General features: G+C 44.1%; 1 protein-coding gene across 4 annotated transcripts in view; it reads right to left on the bottom strand.

Moving 5' to 3' along the window:
• Positions 1-27,546, bottom strand: part of LOC128685709 (protein FosB) — a 60,444-nt gene that overhangs the window by 5,632 nt on the left and 27,266 nt on the right. For all 4 annotated transcript variants that reach the window (XM_070088066.1, XM_070088067.1, XM_070088068.1 and 1 more), the window contains exons 2-3: positions 2,649-2,806; positions 1,365-1,772 (exon numbers count right to left, since the gene is read on the bottom strand). In XM_070088066.1, the coding sequence (XP_069944167.1) occupies positions 1,365-1,772; positions 2,649-2,806 (566 nt within the window). The remainder of the gene's footprint in view (positions 1-1,364; positions 1,773-2,648; positions 2,807-27,546) is intronic.

Below are 27,546 nucleotides of genomic sequence, written 5' to 3'. Positions count from 1 at the left end.
CATTAGAGGTGATGTTACGAATGGACCAAGTCTGTTGTATCCAGTCTTCATTATTAGTAGGCGTCTAGTAGGCTGTAATGTCACCTTTGCATCATTTATAACATCTGTGGTATATTTTTAAATGTTTATACAGCAGTATACTGCTTATCTCAGTAAACAGAATAGAGGAAATCAGCTCTAATATACATTATTTAGGTTTGCTTACTGCTCAGAGAGCCCATCGTAAGTCTGAATCGTCAGTAAACGAGTACGTTGCTAAGTGAGGAGAGGCTGTATTAACATTTTAAGTATACAGTGTTATTAACAATGGCCTCAAAAGTAAGTGGTGACACCATGAGCATACATGTGAATCAGTGTTAATCAGAAATATGAACTAATAAGGTGACAGTCGTTATTTTAGTGGCATGTGTCTTGTGAGGAATATGGTGTAAAGAAAGTGTCTGATAACCATAAAATCAACGGCAAATTTACGGCATGCACTAGAAGAGGTTGTAGCACAATTTAGTGTTGTACATTCACCAAAAAAAGGCAAGTAAAAGTACTGTACTTTAATATACATGTACATTAGAATAAGAACCATACTGTATTACAGGTTACTCTTAGTGTGTCCGGTAGTCTCTCGATCCAACAGACAATGATGTTTAAGGAATTGTTGGGTAACAATAGTGTCCTCATACCTTCCAAATAATGAACCAGGTCCACTGCTTCCAGACTATCTGTTTATTCTATGATAATGGAAAATCTATTTTATAATTTGGTTTCAATGGACAATTGCCTTCAACAGACACCTCCTTCCTTGTCAGTCCATTAAACTGAGGGCACTGCATTGAGATTTGTTTTTAACTAGTTTTTAAGTTTGCCTTTGTAATAATTCTATATTACATTCCCTTTGAAGGGAGATTTCTTTGATGTTAAAGGGATTTGAAACCAGGAATTCGAGGTAATCTCGCAGTCCTTTGTTCAAACTGTGTATCTTTATGGATTTAGCATTTTCCCTTGAATATAACAAGTCATGTCATGCACAGATTTGAATTATGTTAGCATACAGAGGGCAAAACTCAGTTTATACTGATAAACTCTCCATGTCCCTTGTACAGTAACATTAGGAAAATTAGGTGGCAGTAAAAAGCAAAACAAACAAATCCTAGTATTGCCTGGAATTTGTGTGGTAGATATATGATTGTGAATTTTAACAAATACTGACTATAAACTATGATACTTTTTCATCAATCTACAACTCATTCCTGCTCCTGATGCTAAGTTAATGACTTTCCCACTTGTAGTTTTTTTCCAAAGCTATTGTGATTTAACTTTAAGTCATTCATATTTTATATTGATATGATGTGTAAAGCTATGATACTTACATCGCTATTTTCATCCTTGATATATTTGGTGTCTTCGAGGATGGATTCAGGAGTATCGACGCCAGCAGCTTGCAATTTGGTACGTATTTGTAGCTTGAGACCCTCTTTGATAAGAGCTGATTTTGTAGCTTCCACTGTATTGACAGGTGAAGGCAAGTCAGGGGTGGAGGGGGGCGATGCCCCAGCCAGGGGGCCGCCCATACCTGAGGTGCCGGGGGACCCGCCCACCAAGCCACCTCCACCACCCCCACCGCCAGGAAAGCCACCATTGGCAGCCACAGGATCACTCATCCGTCGTGTTATGGAGTCTTCTCTGCCATGGCACATGCTGCTCAGGGATGTGACTGTGGACTCTTCACCAGGGCTGCTCATGTCACTAATAGGACTTAGTAGAGCCCCACCTTCCACCTGCAACACCAAAGTAGCATTCCAAACTTGTTTTATGAATTTAAAATTTATACGAGAAGATAAATTTATAAAATCTAAGACAACTACTAAAATATAAGAATGTTTTCCAAGTAGTAGAATTAGGAAGCTAATATTTAAGGGCTTTATGCAAGACTGAAAAGCAGAGTAAAACATTATACAATTAAATAACATTCATCAGGTTTTGTTGTTACACTGTTGAATTTACAGGCTAAAAGCTGTTAATATACGAAACAAATATACCACTAAAGTACTAAACATTATTGAAAAGAAAATAAAGCCCAAATTATGCACCACATTATCTGAGCTTTGTTCTTTTCAATAATGTTTAGTATTTTTGTACACTCTTGGGAAATATCATAAATTATTATATTGATAGGTAAGTGCAAAGTGGAAATCAATTATCAAGCCTAGATCTATCTAAAGCATACTACCACTCTCTCAGGATGTAACCCACAACAGTCAGCTAACACTGAAGATTAATTAAACCCCTATAGCATGAAACATCTCTCACAGATATTCAAATGTTTGACATGTCATTCTTCAACTTGCTGGTATTTTATAAATTTGATTCAATGATATCCAAGCACTTATTTACTGCTAGGTGAGGAAATTATGTCCAACGTCTCGACTCGTTCCAGGAATGACCTTGGATCCTTCAGTTCAACTGAAGACACTGTCAGTAAGCTACTATGAAACCCTTTCAAGGAAAAAGGGCTTTATTCATGCTGGTGAATAACACTTTCAAACAAGAGTTATCCTCTCCTTCCTTTGATCAAACCCAATTACCTTTAATTCCCCACATACTGCACGACCCCCATGGGTTTAGCACTTCTTATTGAATAATGTGGCACTAACCTGATTTTGGTATTGAGAATAGTGTGGCAGGGGTGGACTAGTCAGGTTGATGAGGGAGTTGAGGATCTCCGGTGTTTTGGGTGTAGTGCAGGAGCCCTCACCAGCCGCTGCTGGCGGCGGAGTTAAGTTCACGTTCAGGTACATGTTGTGTAGTGAGCCTGTAACAGTATCATTACAAAGAGTTAACATCATTGTCAATTTAAGCTTTTAGAATATATGCAGTAAAAAAAAGGTAAATAGTAAGGATGGTCATTTATTGCATGCTACACATCAGTAGTGACATTGAAGTTTTATACATGGGCATTACCATCTCTTAGTTTATTTGTACATGCTTACAAGGGTAAGGTTTTACCAGAAGCAATAGTTTCAAGGGGTGGTTGCAATACTCGTGTATAAAAAAGCAACTCGTCTTGTCACCCACTATTGCAACTCTGTTCAACAAATCATTAAAATCTACAACTTTCCCAACAATACTTAAAGTAACAAGGGTCACCCTAATCCTTAAAGGAGGCGATCCAACTGATGTAAATAACTATTGGTCAATATCCAACTTGCCAAAAAAAAAATGATGTAATTATAAAAATTCTTCAACTGCTTTATGCAGCTCCTGAAAAATGAATATCCTCTGGGACTCTTCATAGACGTGCAGAAAACTTTCAATACAGTGAACCACAACACCCTGAACCTTAAACTAAAACATTATGGGATCAGGACATATTCCTGTATACCTAAAGTCTCATCTTAGCGACTGACCAGCGCTGTATAGCCTTTGTGGCTTAGCTCTTCTTTTTTTATTATAATAATAATAATTAGCGACTGATACCAGTGTCTCCACCAATGGCGTAACCTCATCAACTCTGCCTGTAGACGTACAAGTACCTCAAAGCAGTGTCCTTGGCCCTTTGCTCCTCTTATTTACATCAATGATCTCCCGAATTGCAGATGATGCAACTTATGTCATCTCTCCCTCAAATGCAACTACAGTAGCCCCCCATATCTTCAGGGGATACGTTCCAAGACCTACCATGGGTACCTGAAACTGTGGATAGTAGTGAACCTTATATATGTCATTTTTTGTTTACATACATACCTATGATAAAGTTTAATCAATAAATTGTGCAAAATAAGTCTAGAATTTGCACTTTTCACTAACTGGGAAGCATTTCACAGCTTCTCTTAGGTTTTGAATTGCCACCATCACTACATTTGCACTTTGCAGCCATTATCAAGGGCTCCATTTCTCTCCCTTATATCTGTCCTCCAAACCTGAGAGGGAGTCGGCCCCTCTGAATTTTTCTAATCACATTATGGAACCTTATACATGACCTTCAAGTTCGCCATTCACGTCCCTATGCATCAGCATTTACACCCTATGGTGCTTATCCTCATGCCTTTTCAATCTCTTTTCATCCCAAGAGGTTCTCCTACTACAATAGAAAACTGCTGATGTCCTCCCTTTTCACAGGCAAGGTACTTCGGTGCATGACACCTTTCATTACTAATGCGCTTTGTGGATTAGTACTCTTGGTTAACAAGCTTTTAGTATGGTACGCACTTGGAAACACCATAATCATCTCTTCTCTCTTCAATTTGGCTTTTGTAAGGGTTGCTCTACCATCTACTCCATAATCTGATTGGATATTTGTGTTCGCAATGCCTTCGTTAATGGTCACTTGGTTATTGTAGTCTCTCTCAAAAAGGTTTAAGATACCTGGCATTACATCTTGGCCGAAGCCCATTCCTTGAGCCTCTAAGGCAATCTGCTGCTTTTCCTTGGGGATTTATCAGAATGAAACTTCTGCATCCATGTTAATAAGTCTCTTCCCCTGACTTCACCCAGACTGAAGGTGTCCCTCCTCCTGCTTGCTATTAATAACCATCACTGTTCTTCCTTCCAATATTTGGTAGTCTCTTTATGTGCAGTTGCTGACTGTCACCTTGTAGCAGCCTCTCCAGAATACTATTAATTGTGCTTCCCACCGGGGCACACCTCTCATGGGTTTAAATTTTATGTTGCTGAAACACAGCTTACTTTCACAAGATGTCATGTTGTTCCTCAGACTGTTCTACATTTTCATGATTCTGTATCCCTGAACAGGATACAATCGAATTATGTCTTCTGTCAGGATACAATCAAATTATGTCTTCTGTCAGGATACAATCAAATTGTCTTCTGTCAGGAAAGTCAAATTACGTCTTGTCAGGATACAATCAAATTACGTCTTCCGTCAGGATACAATCAAATTGTCTTTGTCAGGATACAATCAAATTATGTCTTGTCAGGATACAATCAATTTGTCTTCTGTCAGGATACAATCAATTTGTCTTCCGTCAGGATACAATCAAATTATGTCTTCTGTCAAGATACAATCAATATTATGTCTTCTGTCAGGATATAATCAAATGATGTCTTCTAGTTTGATTACCGAATAATCTGGAAGCGTCACATAACCTCTGAAAGCTGCCATGTCAGTTTTCTAAACCTCCTTAAAAATTCTGGCCCACCCTTCTTGGGGGCTGATAGACAACCTCTGCATTCACCCCGCCCTCGCCTTATCTAGACTAGACTATGGTGACCATCCATACTCTGCAGCCTCCCACATTACTGATCTTATTCATGGGTTACGTTTGTTTCTAGGAGCTTTCTGCTCTTCCCCAGTTGAGCGCCTCTATGTAATTCATCACAACGTTTGTCTCCCCTAGTTTGTCCGTCCTTATGACCTTCATGATCCTTCCAGGTATAGAGGGGTAGCGGATGTTAGTAAGGCTTTGTTGAATTGCCGTCCCCATTTATTACACTCCTTTACTCTCCGTATTTGCTCTCTTGGTTTCCCATAATTTACCTCCCCTCTACCTTCACCCTGCATCTTACTTTTCTCTCCCTCCTTGGGAAGTCCCGGCGATTCATGTTTGCTCTTTCCCCCTCCCATGTGCGAAACCTCACTTGCCTTCTATAATTTCACACTTTCTTGATCACTTCCCTATAATTTCACAGTTTTTGATCACTTCCATTCTCATGCTATTGCAGTGTACATGATGTCTAAGTCCCCTGGTGGTGTTGGATATGCAGAAATTTTTCCTAACAATTATCTAAAGTCATTTACTAGACTCTGCCAGTGTTTTCACAGGTGAGTTATATGCGATTCTCAGAGCTATAATGCACATTGCATAGATGCCTCCCTTGTCATTTGTAGTAGTGTCAATCATCATAGGCTATCCAAAAATTCGACTCCCCTCATACTTTGCATTGAACTTTGGTTCCCCTCAAGGAAGGTTCCTTGATGTTGGTGAGGGGCTCTTGATTTAGGGAATTGGATCTGTGCTCCAGTTCCCCGAATTAAGCCTGAATGCCTTCCACATCCCCCCCCAGGCGCTGTATAATCCTCCGGGTTTAGCGCTTCCCCCTTGATTATTATAATAATGAACTTTGGTTATGCCTCTGGGACACGTCGATGTTAGGGGTAACGATTCAATCAGCTGTTCTTGACTTTTCAATTTCTAACAGGAATTCCTTGCTCAGATTATCCAAGTGATTTCTCGACGACTGAACAACCAACGGTAGTGCTGGTGCACAAATTTTATTGTCAAACCACAATTTGGTTTCTAGCCGTCTTCCCACTCTTCTAATCTACGTATTGGTCACACACCTCAGGGATACCTTATGGAACAACACTGGCACCACTGTGAGGATTGTGCAGCTGCGCTCAGTTCAGCACATTAGATTGTTCAGCCTATCAGCGGGCCCACAGAATTCACTTCTGTTGTCTCTGCCGCTCCAAAACAAACCCACCCACCCTCCCTCCTTGCTGAATGTTCTACCTCTGATGTACACACTCTTAACTTTAACAAAAACTAATTTGTTATACCAACTGTAATTTTACTTTTCCTCTTCTAAATCCTGTCCTTATACTCCTGCACTTCACTCCCTAATCAGCTTAGGGCATTCCTCCTCTCACACATCCCTTCCTGCAGCTCTGTATAACCCTCTTGAGTTTAGCAATGCCCATGCCAACCTGCGTTGTATGTATAGAAATATACCTTGCTGGTTAAACATTTAGCAGGCATGGCACAGTGGTTAATGCACTGGCTTTCTGGTTTTTAGAACTGGCTAGCCATGGGCTCAAATCTCACCCATTCTGTGAATTGTTTGCAGTAGTTATTAACAGGGACCCCTGTGGAAATAGGTCACATATGACCTTACTGGGTTATCCAAGGCTAATTCTAAACAGTGTGGCTTTTATGTGCCCAAACCAAATGTGTGCCCTTAAGTCCACTGTAAAATAATTGTGTGCTATGTCCACAAAACTTAAAAACTTACAATCAGGGGCGTCGTAAAGGGGGGGGGGGGGAAGCCGCCCCGGGTGACACCATTTAAGGGGTGACACCATAAAGCCTCTAAAGGTGACACTAATGACCAAAATCATGCTGCAGTAACATAAGAGGAAAACCCTTCGTTTCTATATAGCATATTATAGGATTATAGAGTACAAATAGGCCTATATAGGGAAAAATCATTGATTTTGATGTGATAGATGATTTTGCAGGATTGAAGGCAAGGAAATGAAATATCAGAATTTTTGAGATGTTACCTGTACTCAAATTTAAATCGGAACTAGTGTTTTTCTTTATTTTTCACGTTTTTTTTTTTTTCATTGTTGAAGATGAATGAATGTAGGATCTGTTGCCTGTACTCGAAGTGATATTTGAGTTTGTTTCCTCAATATTACTACGATTATTTAATAATTAATAAAGTTCGGTTATGGCCTTTAAACGTTCTCATTGCTAAACATTAGTCACTGGTCATGCAACAGTGATGTAACTGGAGTTTACTACCCCCATACCTCCGCCCCTGGATTTCATGGAAGTGACACCAAAGATGCCACCCCGGGTGACACCAAAGATGTCACCCCGGGTGACACCAAAGATGTCATCCCGAGTAACACCAACCCTAGCGACGCCTCTGCTTACGATTTGGCCATCTTGTTGAAGCATCCCTTATACACAACTTTCCTAATATGAATCTTAGTCCATACACAGCTTTCCTAATATGAATCTTAGTCCTGACTTTGTCTCTGTAGATCCCTTCCTTTCTCGTTACATTGTCAGACGCTCCAAACTTCAGAACCCTCATAACTTAATCGCTATCTTTCCCTTACCTCTTCTCCTTTCCTATATTTTCTTTGCCTTTCATTTCTTCTGCCTAGGTGAATTCAGTCGTATCCGTCCCCTTCCCCCCCCCCCGTATTTTTGGTCCCACCCTCGTGGAACATTAGCTTTCCTGCAGTGCTCCTTTTTCTTTGTTGTTTTCCACTTAGTCCTTAGACTACCTCCACTATTACTGCCACTGCCTCGCTAACACTCCACTCTCCGACTTGTGTCACTACCACTACTTTTTATTGCCACTTCTGCCATTACTACACTACTTACTACTTACAAAAGCATTTGACAAATGCGATCATGGCGTAATAGCCCATAAAATACGTGCTAAAGGAATAACTGGGAAAGTGGGGAGATGGATCTTCAACTTCCTAACAAATCGAACACAGAGTAGTGGTCAACAGAGTTAAATCGGAGGCTGCCATAGTGAAGAGCTCTGTTCCACAAGGCACAGTACTCGCCCCCATCTTATTCCTTATCCTCATATCAGACATAAACAGAGATATACACCACAGCACCGTATCATCCTTTGCGGATGATACTAGGATCTGCATGAGGCTGTCATCTGCTGAGGACGCGGTTAACCTCCAAGAAGATATAAACAAAGTTTTCCATTGGGCAACGGTAAACAATATGACGTTCAATGAGGACAAATTCCAACTACTCCGTTATGAAAAACTGGAGGAGATAATAACTAGAACAGAGTATACTACTGACTCCGGCCATACAATAGAGCGGAAAAATAATGTAAGGGACCTGGGAGTAGTAATGTCTGAGGATCTCACTTTCAAGGATCACAACAGTGCCACGATCGCACGTGCAAAGAAAATGATAGGATGGATAATGAGAACTTTCAAAACGAGAAATGCCAAGCCAATGATGATCCTTTTCAAATCACTTGTTCTCTCTAGGCTGGAATACTGCTGTACATTAACATCTCCATTCAAAGCAGGTGAAATCGCAGATCTAGAGAGTGTACAGAGATCCTTTACTGCACGTATAAGTTCTGTCAAACACCTTAACTACTGGGAACGCTTGGAAGCACTTGACTTGTACTCATTGGAACGCAGGTGGGAGAGATATATCATAATCTACACTTGGAAAATCTTGGAAGGAATGGTCCCAAATCTGCACACAGAAATCACTCCCTACGAAAGTAAAAGACTGGGCAGGCGATGCAAAATGCCCCCCAATAAAAAGTAGGGGCGCCATTGGTACACTAAGGGAAAACACCTTAAGTGTCCGGTGCCCAAGACTGTTCAACAGCCTCCCATCAAGCATTAGGGGAATTGCCAACAAGCCCCTGGCTGCCTTCAAGAGAGAGCTGGACAGATACCTAAAGTCAGTGCCGGATCAGCCGGGCTGTGGTTCGTACGTTGGACTGTGTGCGGCCAGCAGTAACAGCCTAGTTGATCAGGCCCTGATCCATCGGGAGGCCTGGTCATGGACCGGGCTGCGGGGGCGTTGATCCCCGGAATAACCTCCAGGTAACTACTACTGTCACTACCTCCACCACTACTACCGCCTTTCGTTCAAATACTGACCCCCCCCCCTCCCCCTCGTAAATATACTGACTCCCTTCCCTTCGCACTTGTGTGACTAGATGGTCCAAGACCGACACGTCGTCTTAAGTTTCACTCTTCTATTTGACGGTTATTTGTGAATTGTTTTAGTCACGACATTGTGCCTTTTTATTCAGTACTGAATTGAGTTTACTCATCAAGATAATTTATATATTTTCCTTTTTTTTTATTCTGCCTCTGAATGTTGTTGCTTATTTGTTGCATTTGAACTCCTACTATGTATAACTGGAATGTAAAATTAATACGTAATTAAAATTTGCAAACCAGTCATAGCTGCCACTTTTTTCTGGTAACCATTGAAGTTTAGTGTTTACAGAATGTTTCCCAGAACTGTCACTCCCTTGTCTCAGGTGACAACTTTGAACCGGGACTCACGAAAGTGTTGTAAGCTGTTATTCTGTTGCAAGAAGATTGGGGAATAATAATAATATTGCATATATTTTTAAATTCACAAATCAGCATGAACGCTACATTTTGGCAACATCCTACTTCTAATTTTAGTGATGGAGGCCCGTGGCAACGTCCATTCACACCCAAATCCGGCCCTGCTACCACTTTTCTTCCTTTATACAAGTTTCTCGTGTGTACTGAAGCTCCTGGTCCGCTAAATAAAGATAACCAGGTGTTGCACGTGTTATATTCACCATCTTGTTGATATTATAACCTTAGATCATATTTGGTCTTGTGTTAAGTGTAAATCTTCCCACGATCAACCTTATTAAAAATGGTCTGATATGGGTACTACAGATGTAATTATGACAATCTTGTCATCTGGCAAATCATTCAAGGCGAAAACCACATTTACGCGGGAAGGAACAGAAAAGGTGACAGTTACGAGGAAGGGGCGAGGGGGGGGGGGCCTCTTGACTCAGGTTCTGATCGAACTTGAATGCCTCTCACTCCCCAGGCGCTATATAACCCTTGCTGGTTTAGCGCTGCCCTTATTAAAATAAAATAATGCTAAGAAAGTCAAATGTGACTCTTAAATTATTAATGAGAAAGCGCTAAACCCACAGGGGTCATACAGAGAAGCAATTATGTTTGAGTCAAGGAAGGTGAGGACAGGTTTAATTCCTTTACTAGTAAAGAGTCCCTCAGGGGCATCAAGGCCTCCCTTGAGGGGATGTTGCTCATAAACATTAGTAAAGAGCCCCTCAGGGGCATCAAGGCCTACCTTGAGGGGATGTTGCTCACATTATATTATAATCAAGGGGGAAGCGCTAAACCCGGAGGATTATACAGCGCCTGGGGGGGGTGTGGAAGGCATTCAGGCTTAATTCGGGGAACTGGAGCACAGATCCAATTCCCTAAATCAAGAGCCCCTCACCAACATCAAGGAACCTTCCTTGAGGGGAGATGTTGCTCATAAACACTAGTAAAGAGCCCCTCAGGGGCATCAAGGCCTCCCTTGAGGGGATGTTCCTCATAAACACTAGTAAAGAGCCCCTCAGGGGCATCAAGGCATCCCTTGAGGGGATGTTCCTCATAAACATTAGTAAAGAGCCCCTCAGGGGCATCAAAACCTCCCTTGAGGGGATGTTGCTCATAAACATTAGTAGAGAGTCCCTCAGGGGCATCAAGGCCTCCCTTGAGGGGATGTTGCTCATAAACACTTGTAAAGAGAATACGAAGCTAATTGTTGCCACATTAATAATGTTTTAGTTAAAAGTCTGTATAAGAGTGAGAGATAAATTATTATTTAAATGAAACCGCTAAACCAGAAGCAATCAGACAACGTCTGGGGGCAAGGGAATGCAATCAGGGTTAATGTATGGGGGCATCCAATTCCTTGAATCACGAGCCCCTCATTAACATCAGGGAACCTCTGAAGGGGAGCTGAAATTCATAAACATACTGTGTGCTACTGTGCATGCGAAAAAAATCATTGGGGTAAACTCTTACGGCTTTAGTGCTTCTCCAGGCATGAAACAATATAATAATGAAGCTTAATGATCCTTAAGAGTTTAGCGCTTTCTGCGGACATTATAATAGCAAAACACTAAACCCGTAGGGGTCATACAGCACCTGGTAAATGTGAGGTTGTCGCATGACAAATTATAGTACTGGTTCCAGTTTCCTGGATAACCAAGCTGTCTTATAATTATACTTGATAGGAACAATTAACGAAGCTTTCTTCAACTGTCCATCATCATGATATTAATAATGATAATTTAGAAGAACTGGTAGTTTTTTATGCATATTCTCTAAGGTTTAAAAAGTTGTGCAATAGAAGTTTTTGGGCATATGAGTATAAAAGGCTAGTGTGATATCAAATCTGAAGTAACCAAACCTAGCCTAAAATTACTTCTTTGTAGGTTAGACTGCGTCGGCAAAAAAAAGTTTCCATAGGCCTAAATTATGTTAGTGAGAAATGTTTCCACTAAACCCACTCAATGTCGAAGAATTTAAGGCAAAATTAAAGAAGCTAGTCTAAATATTGACCATTATTAGCAATAAATGGTAGACAATACTAACTTGGTGTTCGACCTGGTCCTAGACAAACATTGTCATCCTAGTACAAGTGTGCTTACTCTTCCTGTGTTTGCCTGGCGTGGGCGGGCCAGTTGCCGTCAGTAACCAAGGTTTAAGTGAAGGCCACTGATGGCGCTACCTGTCGCATGGCCGCTACCTGTTCCTATTATGAAAGCAGCATTGCAGAAATAACTACAGAGTCCAGTACGAGTTAAACAATGGTTCTTGCTGCAAGGTTCTATCACAACACAAGCGCTTACACCAAACTAATGTGATCATAGATACGATACCACCATTAGCAGTACAGCATGACAGTCCCACCTAATGTGTCCATAAACACCGCTGTCCTTTGCATTGCATGGCAGCCCCACTGTCAGTGCAGACTCTACGACTTTTAGAAGTGAAACTAACCCGTGACTAAAACTGTGACATCAATTTCACACTTATGCTAATCCTCTACGCTTCAAATCCCTAACGGAAGTACCGCCTCTCCCTAAATATCGCCGAATGACACAAAAATGCTTCATTTTTTAATGTAGTAATAACCACATGACAGTGGTTGAGTTTTACACCCTTGGTCATAGTGAAGATAACAGTGAGCTGGCAAACATTTCAATATAACCAGTCAGATGGATTTCACCGATGAATAAATCAACTAAAGTGTCTTAGCCAGTGTGATGTCAACCTGAGACGTCCCACACAGCTCGTATGGTTCAGAGCGAAGGGAGTGGCACTAATTTACCTGGTGCCAGGATGAGAGCCAGTAATAACAAGGGACCAAATGTTTTCTCTAATATTAACACCCGGACCGGCGTCTAGGGCCAAGAGTGTCACCTCTAGCAAGGTGTGTAGTTTATGCAGCTTGTCAAACCTCGCTGGTCTTGTTCCCTCCATCCCCTCCACAACCTTTCACATACGATAGTATACATCCCTGATGCACTCACTATTGCACTCCTCTCCCTCCCACAAAATTTTATTTCCCTAGCGTGGCACTCCCACCCCCGCCGTGCCATGGCGGGTAGCAAGAGCACATGGGTGCTTGGCTGGGCAGAGCAGAGCCAGCCACACACCCAAAATACCTCACCTTGGTCACTGCCGCCATCTTGGCCCACCACACTATCAACACTACTCTCGCTTCATATTAACATTACACTTACTAAGGTGCTGCATGACCTCTACGGACCTATTAAACATAATTTTTCGACCTGTATAGTGACAAACATGCCAACTAAATGCTACTCTTGACACGAATTCCAAAATTATGAGTATTAAAAATAATAATTTAAAGACAGATATTCTTCTTTAATACTTCTGGTTTGTTTTAGGTTGTTCAATCTTCCCTGAATCAAAATTTAGCTAACTGGAACAATTTAAATACGTAATGTCCTTTTTATTTTAAATCCTGTTTGGATCACTGCGTCCGACACACACACACACACACATGCACACACATAACAGGAGGGAAGTGAAATGATTTTGGTGAGGATGTGGTGAAGGCAGGCTCCATGCAAAGTTTTAAGAGCAGGTACGATAGGGCCCACCTGGCTAAGAAAGTGAATCTGAAGAATGGCAAGAGGCTGGGCCAGGGTCTGGGAATCGACCCCTGCAACCACAATAGGCGAGTACACGTACGTGTACACACACATACAGGTAAACACCATCAAGTATTCAAGGCCACTGGTTGTAACATTTATCTATCTTCCTGGCAAGAAAAAAAAAAAGACCTTCCCGTGAACCAAGTCATCCTCATTAGCCTTCAGCGCCATTATCTGATATCAATCGTGGAATTAGTAGTGGCGTTGTTAATGATGGTAGTGGTGCTCATGTGGTGTGTTGTAGCGAGGTGGTAGTCCACTTATGGTAATGTGTAAGGGTAGTGCCGCTATGGTAATGTGTAAGGGTAGTGCAGCTATGATGGTAGTGCCCCTATGGTGTGATGGTAGTGCCCCTATGGTGTGAGGGTAGTGCCCCTATGGTGGTGTGATGGTAGTGTTATATTATGTATGGTGTAGCGCTGTTATGGTCCGATGGCAGTGTTATGATCACAGTTTATGTACAGATACCTCTCGCAGGAGTTGTGTGTACATATAAATGAGGGTATAAATATATATATAATATATATATATATATATATATATATATATATATATATATATATATATTTATGTATATATATATATGTATGCAGGACAAGCCACGGGTAGGGAGGTGGAAATCTTTGGCTCAAGTACTTTCACAATTCTCAGTGCGTCATCAGGACCTGCGCAATGTTGCAAGGGAGCAACCAAAGCAGGGAGAGAGGTCTCAGCGTAGCGTAGGCGTCACCGGCCACGGTTACCCTTAGTCTAAGGGTAACCGTGGCCGGTGATTGTACTCTGATAGTGTGCGCCCGCGTATGTACAGCAGTAAGTATATACACATGAATTATCTATGTACAATGAGAGGTATGTATCACTATATACACACGGAGGGCGTGTATCTCTATACTTTATACAAACTCTGCAAATGTTGAATCGCAAGCTAAACATTATTGGCGGAGTCTGCACATACACTACACAATACACAAATAACGCGCACCTAGGAGAGAGGAGCTTACGACGACTTTTCGGTCCGACTTGGACCATTTACAAAGTTACCACGGTAATGTTCTTATAGAACATTTACAAAGTCATCACGGTAATGTTCTTATAGAACATTTACAAAGTCACCACGGTAATGTTCTTATAGAACATTTCCTCAGTCTGCAGAATTCACTGCTTCACATACTATGTAAACTAGTGCCCGTACCACATGATCAAAACAAGTCAAGAAATGGTTGCCAAAGAACATCAATGTTATCTAGTGGCCAGGGGCACTCGAAGAGCAGCCGCTTCCTTGTGCTGGGTCTGGGTATTTTACGTATGTGAAGGTAGTCATGCAAAGTACCTGGAGAGCTGTTCACAGTATATATTAGACATGTGCAACTGTGTATCGTTATTATGTAGACGTTTCGCCAACCAGTGGATTTATCACCATATCTAGAGAGGTATGGTGATACCAACAGCAAAGCCAAGTGTAAAGACATCACTTGGCGAAACATTTCCTCAATAAATGTATTAAACTGTGCGTGTGTTTTATAATATACACGCGAGTTATCTCTATGCATAAACCATAAGTTTCTTAAACCCTTAATTATTGGATTTAACGTATCTTCAACTAGTTAGCTACAGGGTACATGTAGCCTTGATGACCATCGCGTAGTCGATAGGCTTGAAACTAACTGTACCAACTTAAGACTAGGGAGAATATTCACTATTAATAGTGTGGCAGCAAACACGACACATTCCAATGTAACATTATTGAATCATTAAACCTGTATGGGGTCATAGTGTCTGTAGAGTGGTAAATAATCAGGTATAATCCATGGAACGGAGGGTACTCTTAACTCTTGGATCAAGAACCCTTCACCTGCTTCAGGTGTTAAAAATATCCGCATCGAAAGGAATAAAGAATATAAAGAATGAGCACTGCTGCAGGCCTACTGGCCCATGCTAGGCAGGTCCAAGTCACCAACTGGCCTAAGCCACTGACATCCACTTAAGAAGGAAGGAGCAATGTATTAGACCTATTAGCCCAATCAGTCAGGTCCAACTCACACCCACTCATGTACATAATGATATACAATACCGACAAGATGCGGAATTAGACGTGTGTCTAATTCCACACCCACTCACGTATTTATCTAACCTATTTTTTAAACTACACAAAGTTTTAGCTTCTTTGACGGTACTCGGGAGTTTGTTCCACTCAACCACAACTCGATTACCAAACCAGTGCTTTCCTATATCTTTTCTGAATCTAAATTTTTCCAACTTAAAACTATTGCTGCAAGTCCTGTCTTGGCTAGATATTTTTATCACGTTATTTACATTCCTTTCATTTATTCCCATCTTCCATTTATACACCTCAATCATATCCCCCTCCCTAATTCTACGCCTTTCTAGAGTGCAGATTCAGGGCCTCAGTCTAGCAAGCAACCGCGGTCTGCCCCTCTCCCCGAGTCAACATGAAACCAATTAGAAGTTTGAACTAGCTAGTTAGCTTGTTAGTTAATGACCCGCAGGCGTGCTAATGGTTCCTCCGTAGTGTGGAAGACCTTGACGCAAACCCCACCCCTCCGCTCCCCTCCCCGGGTAATAACATGCAGTATGACGCAGTATACCCTCCCACAACTATTAACTCAACAATTATCTCCTCACCTTATTGTTTCACTGCCTCCAGCTAACTCGCTATGCTTCTGGCCAACCTAGCGCAAGGCACGTCTTTGTACCCAGTGAGGTGTGGACAACCAGAAGTGCTTAACTTGCATTGTATATACATACTAACACACCAACCAACCCTGCTTACTAAGATTATATTTAGGGGACAGGCTAAACCTACAGGGGTTAAACAGCGCCTGGAAAAAATGGGAGGCAATGGGTTGGATCCAAGGAAAGGAGAGGTCCAAACACTCTCATGAAGGTGCATAGAGCCGCCTTAACGAGAAACTGTTAGGTTGCCTGTGCAAGAGTTGCACAGGCAACTCTTGCATCCAAATAATATACTACCTGCTTCGTTATTTTTCTTAATACTGAGTTAAACTTAAAAAAAAAAGCCCTATTATTTTTATTATACAAGTTCCCCTTTATTAATTTGGTTAAACAACAGCCTCAGTTGGGCTTATGGGATTTTTGTTTTTTGGTAACTGGAACTTTCCTAAGGAACCCGACTTAGCTAACAACTAAATCTCTATTAGGAGTTAAACTCTAGGGAATAAAAAGTTGCAATGCCTTGGCTGGAACAATTCACCAAAAAGCTGAAGTTAGGAGAGGAAGCCGATGATGACGTTTAAGTCAATCCTGGACTAGTAACAGCGGACATTTTTTTTGCGGTTTATATCGAATTAGTTCATTAACGTTAACCTAACCATAGTATAACAGCTTATATAGGAAAGTCGATTAAGACTAAAAACTTCGAAAAACTGAAAATGTTCTCAACTGCTGATGTTTTAGTGGCGTTGTCTCAGTTGTACAGCAGCTCACGTTCTTAAGTCAGGCTGCGCCTTACAATTCATTCTACTAATAACATTTATTAACCACAATTTTTTTTTCTTAACCTAAGATTCCCTTTGAATCACATTCGTCAAAGGTTCTGTCCACAGAACAATTTATCAAGTTGCAATTCAAAAACACCAACCGAAAAATCGCGCTACCCCCCCCCCCCCTCTCCTTTCTCCCCAGAGCAAAACAGAAAATTTAAGCAAATTTCTATACAGGCTAGCAATTTAACTTTTTTTTTTTTTCAAACACCGGCAATCTCCCGCCAGAGTAGAGTGATTCAAAAAAGCAGTTACCATCATTCATAAAATACTGGCACATGAATGGTATACAATATCGACAAGATCAAAAATTAGACATATTATACATCTGGGTATCTTTATTTGTAGACTTTTCACCATCCAGTGGCTTTATCAATACAACTGTATACAAATGACGAGGTAACGAGTCCCTCAGCCTTGGAGTTGGTGAAGAACACAGTAGTCTTCAAAACTACTATGGTCTTCACCTCCAATACTGAGGGACTGGTTACTTCGTCTGTTATATACAGTTCTGCGTCTTACCATTTTGTCCTTGAATCTGTATTGATAAAACCACTGGATGGTGAAAAGTCTACAAATAAATATACCTAGATGTTGCACATGTTTAACTCTGAACTACATCCTCACCCTTCTTTCAGTGAAGACACTTTCTAATGTACGTAATATTTTTTAGCAAGATTAAGCTAGGTTTATGTGTACAAATAAGTTATATCAATAATGAGCACAACTTCTGTAAAAGTGGTTTTCCTTGGGGAGGGAGGAGAGTTATTCAGTGAGGAAACACAGCTTCTCGGGACACGGGTCTCTCAACTGATAATCCGTAACTGGTTGAGTATTTGATGGCTTACCATGGATGGTGATAAGAGTGGTAGACTATACCGACACTATGTAAATATGACAAAATGCGGGTTATGTTGTTTTATATATGAAGACGTATCGTCCACCACGACTATCAATTCATAACTTAAAAAGTCCCTGGTAGACGAAACTTTTCCAGAAATAAAATGCCATAACCCGCAAACTGTATTTACCAAGAATCACTAATAACGTAAAAAATATATATATTTAATTTTCATTTTAAGGCACGTATATCACACGAAATAATAAAGAAAACAGAAACGAAGTGAAAAAGAACAACTAGGTACAGCAGTCAAACACGGAACTAGCAAGATTTCATGTAGGGACTCTTAACTTGGGTGACAGTAAGGTCGAGTTTCCTAACAGAGTAGCACTCTTTGGGAGACCGAGCTGAATAATTCATAGGCGTTAGTTGCTCAAGATGGGCCGAGACCGAGTCTTCTTATGGGCATGTACACTTTGTTACCGTTTAAATGTATATACAAGTACACACACACACACACACACACACACACACACACACACACACACACACACACAACGTGCTCATATACAACAGGCCTAGTGTCTAATCGACATGTGCCTAGGACAAAATGGTAACTAACACACACACACAGGACTCGGGGCCAGGAGCTCGGACTCGACCCCCACAACCTCAACTAGGTGAGTACACACACACACACTAAGGGGTATGTCCTACGAGGAGAGGTTAAGGAAAACCGACCTGACGACACTGGAAGACAGGAGAGATAGGAGGGATATGATAACGACATGTAAGATACTGAGAAGAGTCGACAAGGTGGACAGAGACAGGATGTTCCAGAGATGGGACACAGCAACAAGGGGTCACAGTTGGAAGTTGAAGACTCACATAAATCACAGGGATGTTAGGAAGTATATCTTTAGTCACAGAGTTGTCAGGAAGTGGAATAGTCTGGGAAGTGATGGAGGCAGGATCCATACACAGCTTTAAGAAGACGTATAATAAAGCCCATGGAGCAGGAAGAGTAATCTTATAGTGATCAGTGAAGAGGCGGGGCCAGGAGCTATGAATCGACCCCTGCAACCACTAGGTGAGCGCGCGCGCGCGCACACACACACTGATTCATTAACGCATGCAGATATAACTCATAACGAGCTATATGCGTGTAGCGTGTATGTATGGTGGGTGTGAAGAGAGAGAGACAGAGAGAGAGAGACAGAGAGAGAGAGAGAGAGAAAGAGAGAGAGAGAGAGAGAGAGAGAGAGAGAGAGAGAGAGAGAGAGAGAGAGAGAGAGAGAGAGAGAGAGAGAGAGAGAGAGAGAGAGAGAGAGAGAGAGAGAGAGAGAGAGAGAGAGAGAGAGAGAGAGAGAGAGAGAGAGAGACAGACAGACAGACAGAGAGTGTGTATTCACCTAATTGTGAGTACACTCTGTGTGTGTGTGTGTGTGTGTGTGTGTGTGTGTGTGTGTGTGTGTGTGTGTGTGTGTGTGTGTGTGTGTGTGTGTGTGTGTGTGGTGTATGTGTGTGTGGTGTATGTGTGTGTGTGGTGTGTGTGTGGTGTATGTGTGGTGTATGTGTGGTGTATGTGTGTGTACTCACCTCACCTAGTTGTATTCACCTCGTTGAGGTTGCAGGGGTCGAGTCCAAGCTCCTGGCCCCGCCTCTTCACTGGTCGCTACTAGGTCACTCTCCCTGAACCGTGAGCTTTATCATACCTCTGCTTAAAGCTATGTATGGATTCTGCCTCCACTACTTCGCTTCCCAAACTATTCCACTTCCTGACTACTCTGGCTGAAGAAATACTTCCTAACATCCCTGTGATTCATCTGTGTCTTCAACTTCCAACTGTGTCCCCTTGTTGTTGTGTCCCATCTCTGGAACAGCCTGTCTTTGTCCACCTTGTCAATTCCTCTCAGCATTTTGTGTGTCGTCATCATGTCCCTCCTATCTCTCCTGTCCTCCAGTGTCGTCAGGTTGATTTCCCTTAACCTCTCCTCGTAGGACATACCTCTTAGCTCTGGGACTAGTCTTGTTGCAAACCTTTGCACTTTCTCTAGTTTCTTCACGTGCTTGGCTAGGTGTGGGTTCCAAACTGGTGCCGCATACTCCAATATGGGCCTAACGTACACGGTGTACAGGGTCCTGAACGATTCCTTATTAAGATGTCGGAATGCTGTTCTGAGGTTTGCTAGGCGCCCATATGCTGCAGCAGTTATTTGGTTGATGTGAGCTTCAGATGTGCCTGGTGTTATACTCGCCCCAAGATCTTTTTCCTTGAGTGAGGTTTGTAGTCTCTGGCCCCCTAGATTGTACTCCGTCTGCGGTCTTCTTTGCCCTTCCCCAATCTTCATGACTTTGCACTTGATGGGGTTGAACTCCAGGTCTGCAGCCTGTCCAGATCCCTTTGTAGTTCTGCCTGGTCTTCGATCGAATGAATTCTTCTCATCAACTTCACGTCATCTGCAAACAGGGACACTTCGGAGTCTATTCCGTCATGTCGTTCACAAATACCAGAAATAGCACTGGTCCTAGGACTGACCCCTGTGGGACCCCGCTGGTCAAAGGTGCCCACTCTGACACCTCGCCACGTACCATGACTCGCTGCTGTCTTCCTGACAAGTATTCCCTGATCCATTGTTGTGCCTTCCCTGTTATCCCTGCTTGGTCCTCCAGTTTTTGCACTAATCTCTTATGTAGAACTGTGTCAAACGCCTTCTTGCAGTCCAAGAAAATGCAATCCACCCACCCCTCTCTCTCTTGTCTTACTGCTGTCACCATGTCATAGAACTCCAGTAGGTTTGTGACACAGGATTTCCCTTCCCTGAAACCATGTTGGCTGCTGTTGATGAGATCATTCCTTTCTAGGTGTTCCACCAATCTTCTTTGAGTGTGTGTGTGTGTGTGTGTGTGTGTGTGTGTGTGTGTGTGTGTGTGTGTGTGTGTGTGTGTGTACTCACCTATTTGTACTCACCTATTTGTGGTTGCAGGGGTCGAGTCTTAGCTCCTGGCCCCGCCTCTTCACCGGTTGCTACTGGGCCCTCTCTCTCCCTGCTCCATGAGCTTTATCAAACATCGTCTTAAAACTGTGTATGGTTCCTGCCTCCACTCCGTCATTTTCTAGGCTATTCCACTGCCTGACAACTCTATGACTGAAGAAATACTTCCTAATATCTCTCTGACTCATTTGTGTCTTCAACTTCCAATTGTGGCCTCTTGTTTCTGTGTCCCCTCCCTGGAACATCCTGTCTTTGTCCACCTTGTGTGTGTGTGTGTGTGTGTGTGTGTGTATAAAGTATTTAAGAACAGATACAGAGGCCTCACAAACTATACTCCGCGACAAAACTGAGAGGCGACCAATGACTGGTGTTGCACGTAAAGATGTGACTTAAATTTTGCAGAAGTAATCGTCCTAATTGGAAAAAAAAATCATGAAATTCTCAGGTTCACTGTATTTCCCGTCATGAGAAACTGAAAATTATCATCTGATACGGGAGTGTCTACGTCAACCAGGTCAGTGTTTTATGGTAGGCTTTTCTGCTCAAACACAGAACTACCACCACCACCACACAGAAGCACCACCACCACCACACAAGCACCACCATCACCACCACCACAGAAGCATCCTAGGATGAAGCAACTAGTGTGTATTTCAGAAGTGAGAATAAAAAAGTCACGTGCTTGGATTTTTTAGTTAGCAAAATTGGATACATCAGCAATGTGGTGCTACTATACCAGCAGCAATGTGGTGCTACTATACCAGCAGCAATGTGGTGCTACTATACCAGCAGCAATGTGGTGCTACTATACCAGCAGCAATGTGGTGCTACTATACCAGCAGCAATGTGGTGCTACTATACCAGCAGCCATGTGGTGCTACTATACCAGCAGCAATGTGGTGCTACTATACCAGCAGCAATGTGGTGCTACTATACCAGCAGCAACGTGGTGCTACTATACCAGCAGCAACGTGGTGCTACTATACCAGCAGCCATGTGGTGCTACTATACCAGCAGCAATGTGGTGCTACTATACCAGCAGCAATGTGGTGCTACTATACCAGCAGCAATGTGGTGCTACTATACCAGCAGCAATGTGGCGCTACTATACCAGCAGCAATGTGGTGCTACTATACCAGCAGCAATGTGGTGCTACTATACCAGCAGCAATGTGGTGCTACTATACCATAAGCAATGTGGTGCTACTATACCATAAGCAATGTGGTGCTACTATACCAGCAGCAATGTGGTGCTACTATACCAGCAGCAATGTGGCGCTACTATACCAGCAGCAATGTGGTGCTACTATACCAGCAGCAATGTGGTGCTACTATACCAGCAGCAATGTGGCGCTACTATACCAGCAGCAATGTGGTGCTACTATACCAGCAGCAATGTGGTGCTACTATACCAGCAGCAATGTGGCGCTACTATACCAGCAGCAATGTGGTGCTACTATACCAGCAGCAATGTGGTGCTACTATACCAGCAGCAATGTGGTGCTACTATACCAGCAGCAATGTGGCGCTACTATACCAGCAGCAATGTGGCGCTACTATACCAGCAGCAATGTGGCGCTACTATACCAGCAGCAATGTGGTGCTACTATACCAGCAGCAATGTGGTGCTACTATACCAGCAGCAATGTGGTGCTACTATACCAGCAGCAATGTGGTGCTACTATACCAGCAGCAATGTGGTGCTACTATACCAGCAGCAATGTGGTGCTACTATACCAGCAGCAATGTGGTGCTACTATACCAGCAGCAATGTGGTGCTACTATACCAGCAGCAATGTGGTGCTACTATACCAGCAGCAATGTGGTGCTACTATACCAGCAGCAATGTGGTGCTACTATACTTTTATACTTCAGCAGTGTCAGCCGGAGCTGGGAGACTTCAGCAGTGTCAGCCGGAGCTGGGAGACTTCAGCAGTGTCAGCCGGAGCTGGGAGACTTTAGCAGTGTCAGCCGGAGCTGGGAGACTTCAGCAGTGTCAGCCGGAGCTGGGAGACTTCAGCAGTGTCAGCCGGAGCTGGGAGACTTCAGCAGTGTCAGCCGGAGCTGGGAGACTTCAGCAGTGTCAGCCGGAGCTGGGAGACTTCAGCAGTGTCAGCCGGAGCTGGGAGACTTCAGCAGTGTCAGCCGGAGCTGGGAGACTTCAGCAGTGTCAGCCGGAGCTGGGAGACTTCAGCAGTGTCAGCCGGAGCTGGGAGACTTCAGCAGTGTCAGCCGGAGCTGGGAGACTTCAGCAGTGTCAGCCGGAGCTGGGAGACTTCAGCAGTGTCAGCCGGAGCTGGGAGACTTCAGCAGTGTCAGCCGGAGCTGGGAGACTTCAGCAGTGTCAGCCGGAGCTGGGAGACTTCAGCAGTGTCAGCCGGAGCTGGGAGACTTCAGCAGTGTCAGCCGGAGCTGGGAGACTTCAGCAGTGTCAGCCGGAGCTGGGAGACTTCAGCAGTGTCAGCCGGAGCTGGGAGACTTCAGCAGTGTCAGCCGGAGCTGGGAGACTTCAGCAGTGTCAGCCGGAGCTGGGAGACTTCAGTGAGAATGAGGATATCGTTGTGTATTGTAATAAAGGTACATTATCTACGGCAGCTTCATCGACTGTTTCATGCAGCTGTCTCAGTGGCTCTCGTGCTGTCCTGGAGTTTTACGACTCGCCGCGAGTTCAATCCCCGCCCATGGTATGTTTTGTTTGTAATCGCATCATTACGATTTTGAGAGTCATCCAAGCTGCCATAATTGTCTCACTAAAGGCTGATATAGACTTTCACATCTTGTGAGATAACATAAGATACTTCACTACAGTTTGGAAGGTAAGCCAACGGAAGGTCTTATCTCATGACCAAAAGTGGGTTATCAACCTCTACTGAGTGGGTTATCAACCTCTACTGAGTGGGTTATCAACCTCTACTGAGTGGGTTATCAACCTCTACTGAGTGGGTTATCAACCTCTACTGAGTGGGTTATCAACCTCTACTGAGTGGGTTATCAACCTCTACTGAGTGGGTTATTAAGCTTGATAAATCTGCCCTCTCAACTCCTAAATGGATTGCTTACATTCATTTTTAAGCTTATTTTTCGTATTTACGTTATTCAGGGTATGTTAAAGTGTAGTCTATCAATATAGTGTAATTTACAATAACGCATGAAATAATAACTGAAATTATGTCATGCGTGAACAGAAACGGAGACCAGCAACTAGACTCTGCTACCACAGTCACATGTGGGGATCAACGGAGACCAGCAACTAGACTCTGCTACCACAGTCACATGTGGGGATCAACGGAGACCAGCAACTAGACTCTGCTACCACACAGTCACATGTGGGGATCAACGGAGACCAGCAACTAGACTCTGCTACCACAGTCACATGTGGGGATCAACGGAGACCAGCAACTAGACTCTGCTACCACAGTCACATGTGGGGATCAACGGAGACCAGCAACTAGACTCTGCTACCACACAGTCACATGTGGGGATCAACGGAGACCAGCAACTAGACTCTGCTACCACACAGTCACATGTGGGGATCAACGGAGACCAGCAACTAGACTCTGCTACCACAGTCACATGTGGGGATCAACGGAGACCAGCAACTAGACTCTGCTACCACAGTCACATGTGGGGATCAACGGAGACCAGCAACTAGACTCTGCTACCACACAGTCACATGTGGGGATCAACGGAGACCAGCAACTAGACTCTGCTACCACACAGTCACATGTGGGGATCAACGGAGACCAGCAACTAGACTACTGCCACAGTCACATGTGGGGATCAACGGAGACCAGCAACTAGACTACTGCCACAGTCACATGTGGGGATCAACGGAGACCCAGCAACTAGACTACTGCCACAGTCACATGTGGGGATCAACGGAGACCCAGCAACTAGACTACTGCAACAGTCACATGTGGGGATCAACGGAGACCCAGCAACTAGACTACTGCCACAGTCACATGTGGGGATCAACGGAGACCAGCAACTAGACTCTGCTACCACACAGTCACATGTGGGGATCAACGGAGACCAGCAACTAGACTCTGCTACCACACAGTCACATGTGGGGATCAACGGAGACCAGCAACTAGACTCTGCTACCACACAGTCACATGTGGGGATCAACGGAGACCCAGCAACTAGACTACTGCCACAGTCACATGTGGGGATCAACGGAGACCCAGCAACTAGACTACTGCCACAGTCACATGTGGGGATCAACGTTGTTTTACAGTCTTCAAAGTGGGGAAAACCCGACTGTTGCTTAGCATGACGCACTGTCTTGTAATTAACATCCGCGTTAACCAAAAACGAAGTTTCCTGATTGAGATACTCCTCCCCGTTGTTCCTCTCCCCGTTGTTCCTCTCCCCGCTGTTCCTCTCCCCGTTGTTCCTCTCCCCGCTGTTCCTCTCCCCGCTGTTCCTCTCCCCGTTGTTCCTCTCCCCGTTGTTCCTCTCCCCGTTGTTCCTCTCCCCGCTGTTCCTCTCCCCGTTGTTCCTCTCCCCGCTGTTCCTCTCCCCGCTGTTCCTCTCCCCGCTGTTCCTCTCCCCGTTGTTCCTCTCCCCGCTGTTCCTCTCCCCGTTGTTCCTCTCCCCGTTGTTCCTCTCCCCGTTGTTCCTCTCCCCGCTGCTCCTCTCCCCGCTGTTCCTCTCCCCGTTGTTCCTCTCCCCGTTGTTTCTCTCCCCGTTGTTCCTCTCCCCGCTGTTCCTCTCCCCGCTGTTCCTCTCCCCGCTGTTCCTCTCCCCGCTGTTCCTCTCCCCGCTGTTTCTCTCCCCGTTGTTCCTCTCCCCGTTGTTCCTCTCCCCGCTGTTCCTCTCCCCGCTGTTCCTCTCCCCGCTGTTCCTCTCCCCGTTGTTCCTCTCCCCGTTGTTTCTCTCCCCGTTGTTCCTCTCCCCGTTGTTCCTCTCCCCGCTGTTCCTCTCCCCGCTGTTCCTCTCCCCGTTGTTTCTCTCCCCGTTGTTCCTCTCCCCGTTGTTCCTCTCCCCGCTGTTCCTCTCCCCGCTGTTCCTCTCCCCGCTGTTCCTCTCCCCGTTGTTTCTCTCCCCGTTGTTCCTCTCCCCGTTGTTCCTCTCCCCGCTGTTCCTCTCCCCGCTGTTCCTCTCCCCGCTGTTCCTCTCCCCGCTGTTCCTCTCCCCGTTGTTCCTCTCCCCGTTGTTCCTCTCCCCGCTGTTCCTCTCCCCGCTGTTCCTCTCCCCACTGTTCCTCTCCCCACTGTTCCTCTCCCCGCTGTTCCTCTCCCCGCTGTTCCTCTCCCCGTTGTTTCTCTCCCCGTTGTTCCTCTCCCCGTTGTTCCTCTCCCCGCTGTTCCTCTCCCCGTTGTTCCTCTCCCCGTTGTTTCTCTCCCCGTTGTTCCTCTCCCCGTTGTTCCTCTCCCCGTTGTTCCTCTCCCCGCTGTTCCTCTCCCCGCCTCGTATGATCTAACTTCTAATATAACGTAGCTCAGCTCTGTCAAACTTACCTTAAGATGACTTACATTTAGACAGTGTTCCTTAAAACAAACAAAATTGTTTGGTGATAATTAGGTTAACTACCACGAAGTTAAAGTATGTATTCTTAAGCACATAATGTAGTTTTAAAACATGCAGAAGATATTGCAACAATGGATCTGCAATACTGCATATTAATATAAGAAATTTTGGATATAGGCACAATAGTCTAAACACCCCCTCCCCCCCCCTCCCCCCTTGACTGTCTTCTAAGCAGTAAATGCCTTTATAACCCATGTGAGTTTGATGCTTAGTTATATATTATGATAATCATTTAGAACATTTATCTAGGAGAATCAGTCATGTGGATACAACCTTGTGATTTCACTATCTAACCATTAACAGGCTTGTTAGGTCCTTTCATAATACCAGGATTTGGAAAAGCTCTAAACCTGCAAGATATACACTGCCTGTATTATACACTGAGCCGGGGAAGGAGGGCAGGGCCCACGTAACCCCCCTCCCCCCATAAACATCCTCGACCTGTTTGTCTCTCAACCTTTATGATGTACTGAGTTATTCTGACGTGAAGAGTGGCATGACACAAAAAAGTCTCGTTACGAAGATGACAGTAGAGTCGTTACGAGGGATAACAGTGGGGTCGTCAAGAGAGATAACACAAGCCGCATATAGAAGAGAGGAGCTTACGACGACGTTTCGGTCCGACTTAGACTATTAACAAAGTCACACTAACGAGCAGGAAGGGTATATCGGCGGCGGCGGCGGCGGCGGCGGCGGCGGCGGCGGCGGCGGCGGCGGCGGCGGCGGCAGCGGCAGCAGCAGCAGGTGGTGGTGGCGGCAGCGGCAGCAGCAGCAGGTGGTGGTAGAAGTAGTAGTAGTAGTAGTAGTAGTAGTAGTAGTAGTAGTAGTAGTAGTAGTAGTAGAGGTGGTAGTAAGAAGGAGGAGGAGCCAGACAAATACAAAGAAAGAGGAGCACTGCAAGGGAGCTAGGTGCCCACAGAGGGAGAGCAAGAACACAGAGGTGGGGGAAAATAATAAAAAAAAAATAATGAAGGAACAAAAACACAAGGCAGAAGAAAGACAACCCAGAGGAGAAAAAGGAAAGAGGAAAGGGGAAGAAGGAGAATAAGAAAAAGGAGGAATCAGGTTAGGTCACGGGTGTTCTGAAGTTTGGAGCATTTTACAATGTAGTGGGAGAGGAAGGCATCTACAGAGACGAAGCCAGAGAGGATTCAACCAGACGGCGACTGTTCAAGTTGGAAGTAGGGAAGACAGTTTTAGCA

The sequence above is a fragment of the Cherax quadricarinatus genome, chromosome 23, assembly GCF_038502225.1.
Source record: "Cherax quadricarinatus isolate ZL_2023a chromosome 23, ASM3850222v1, whole genome shotgun sequence".
In the NCBI taxonomy this organism is placed as follows: Eukaryota; Metazoa; Arthropoda; class Malacostraca; order Decapoda; family Parastacidae; genus Cherax; species Cherax quadricarinatus.
This window is presented reverse-complemented; position numbering and strand designations above follow the sequence as displayed.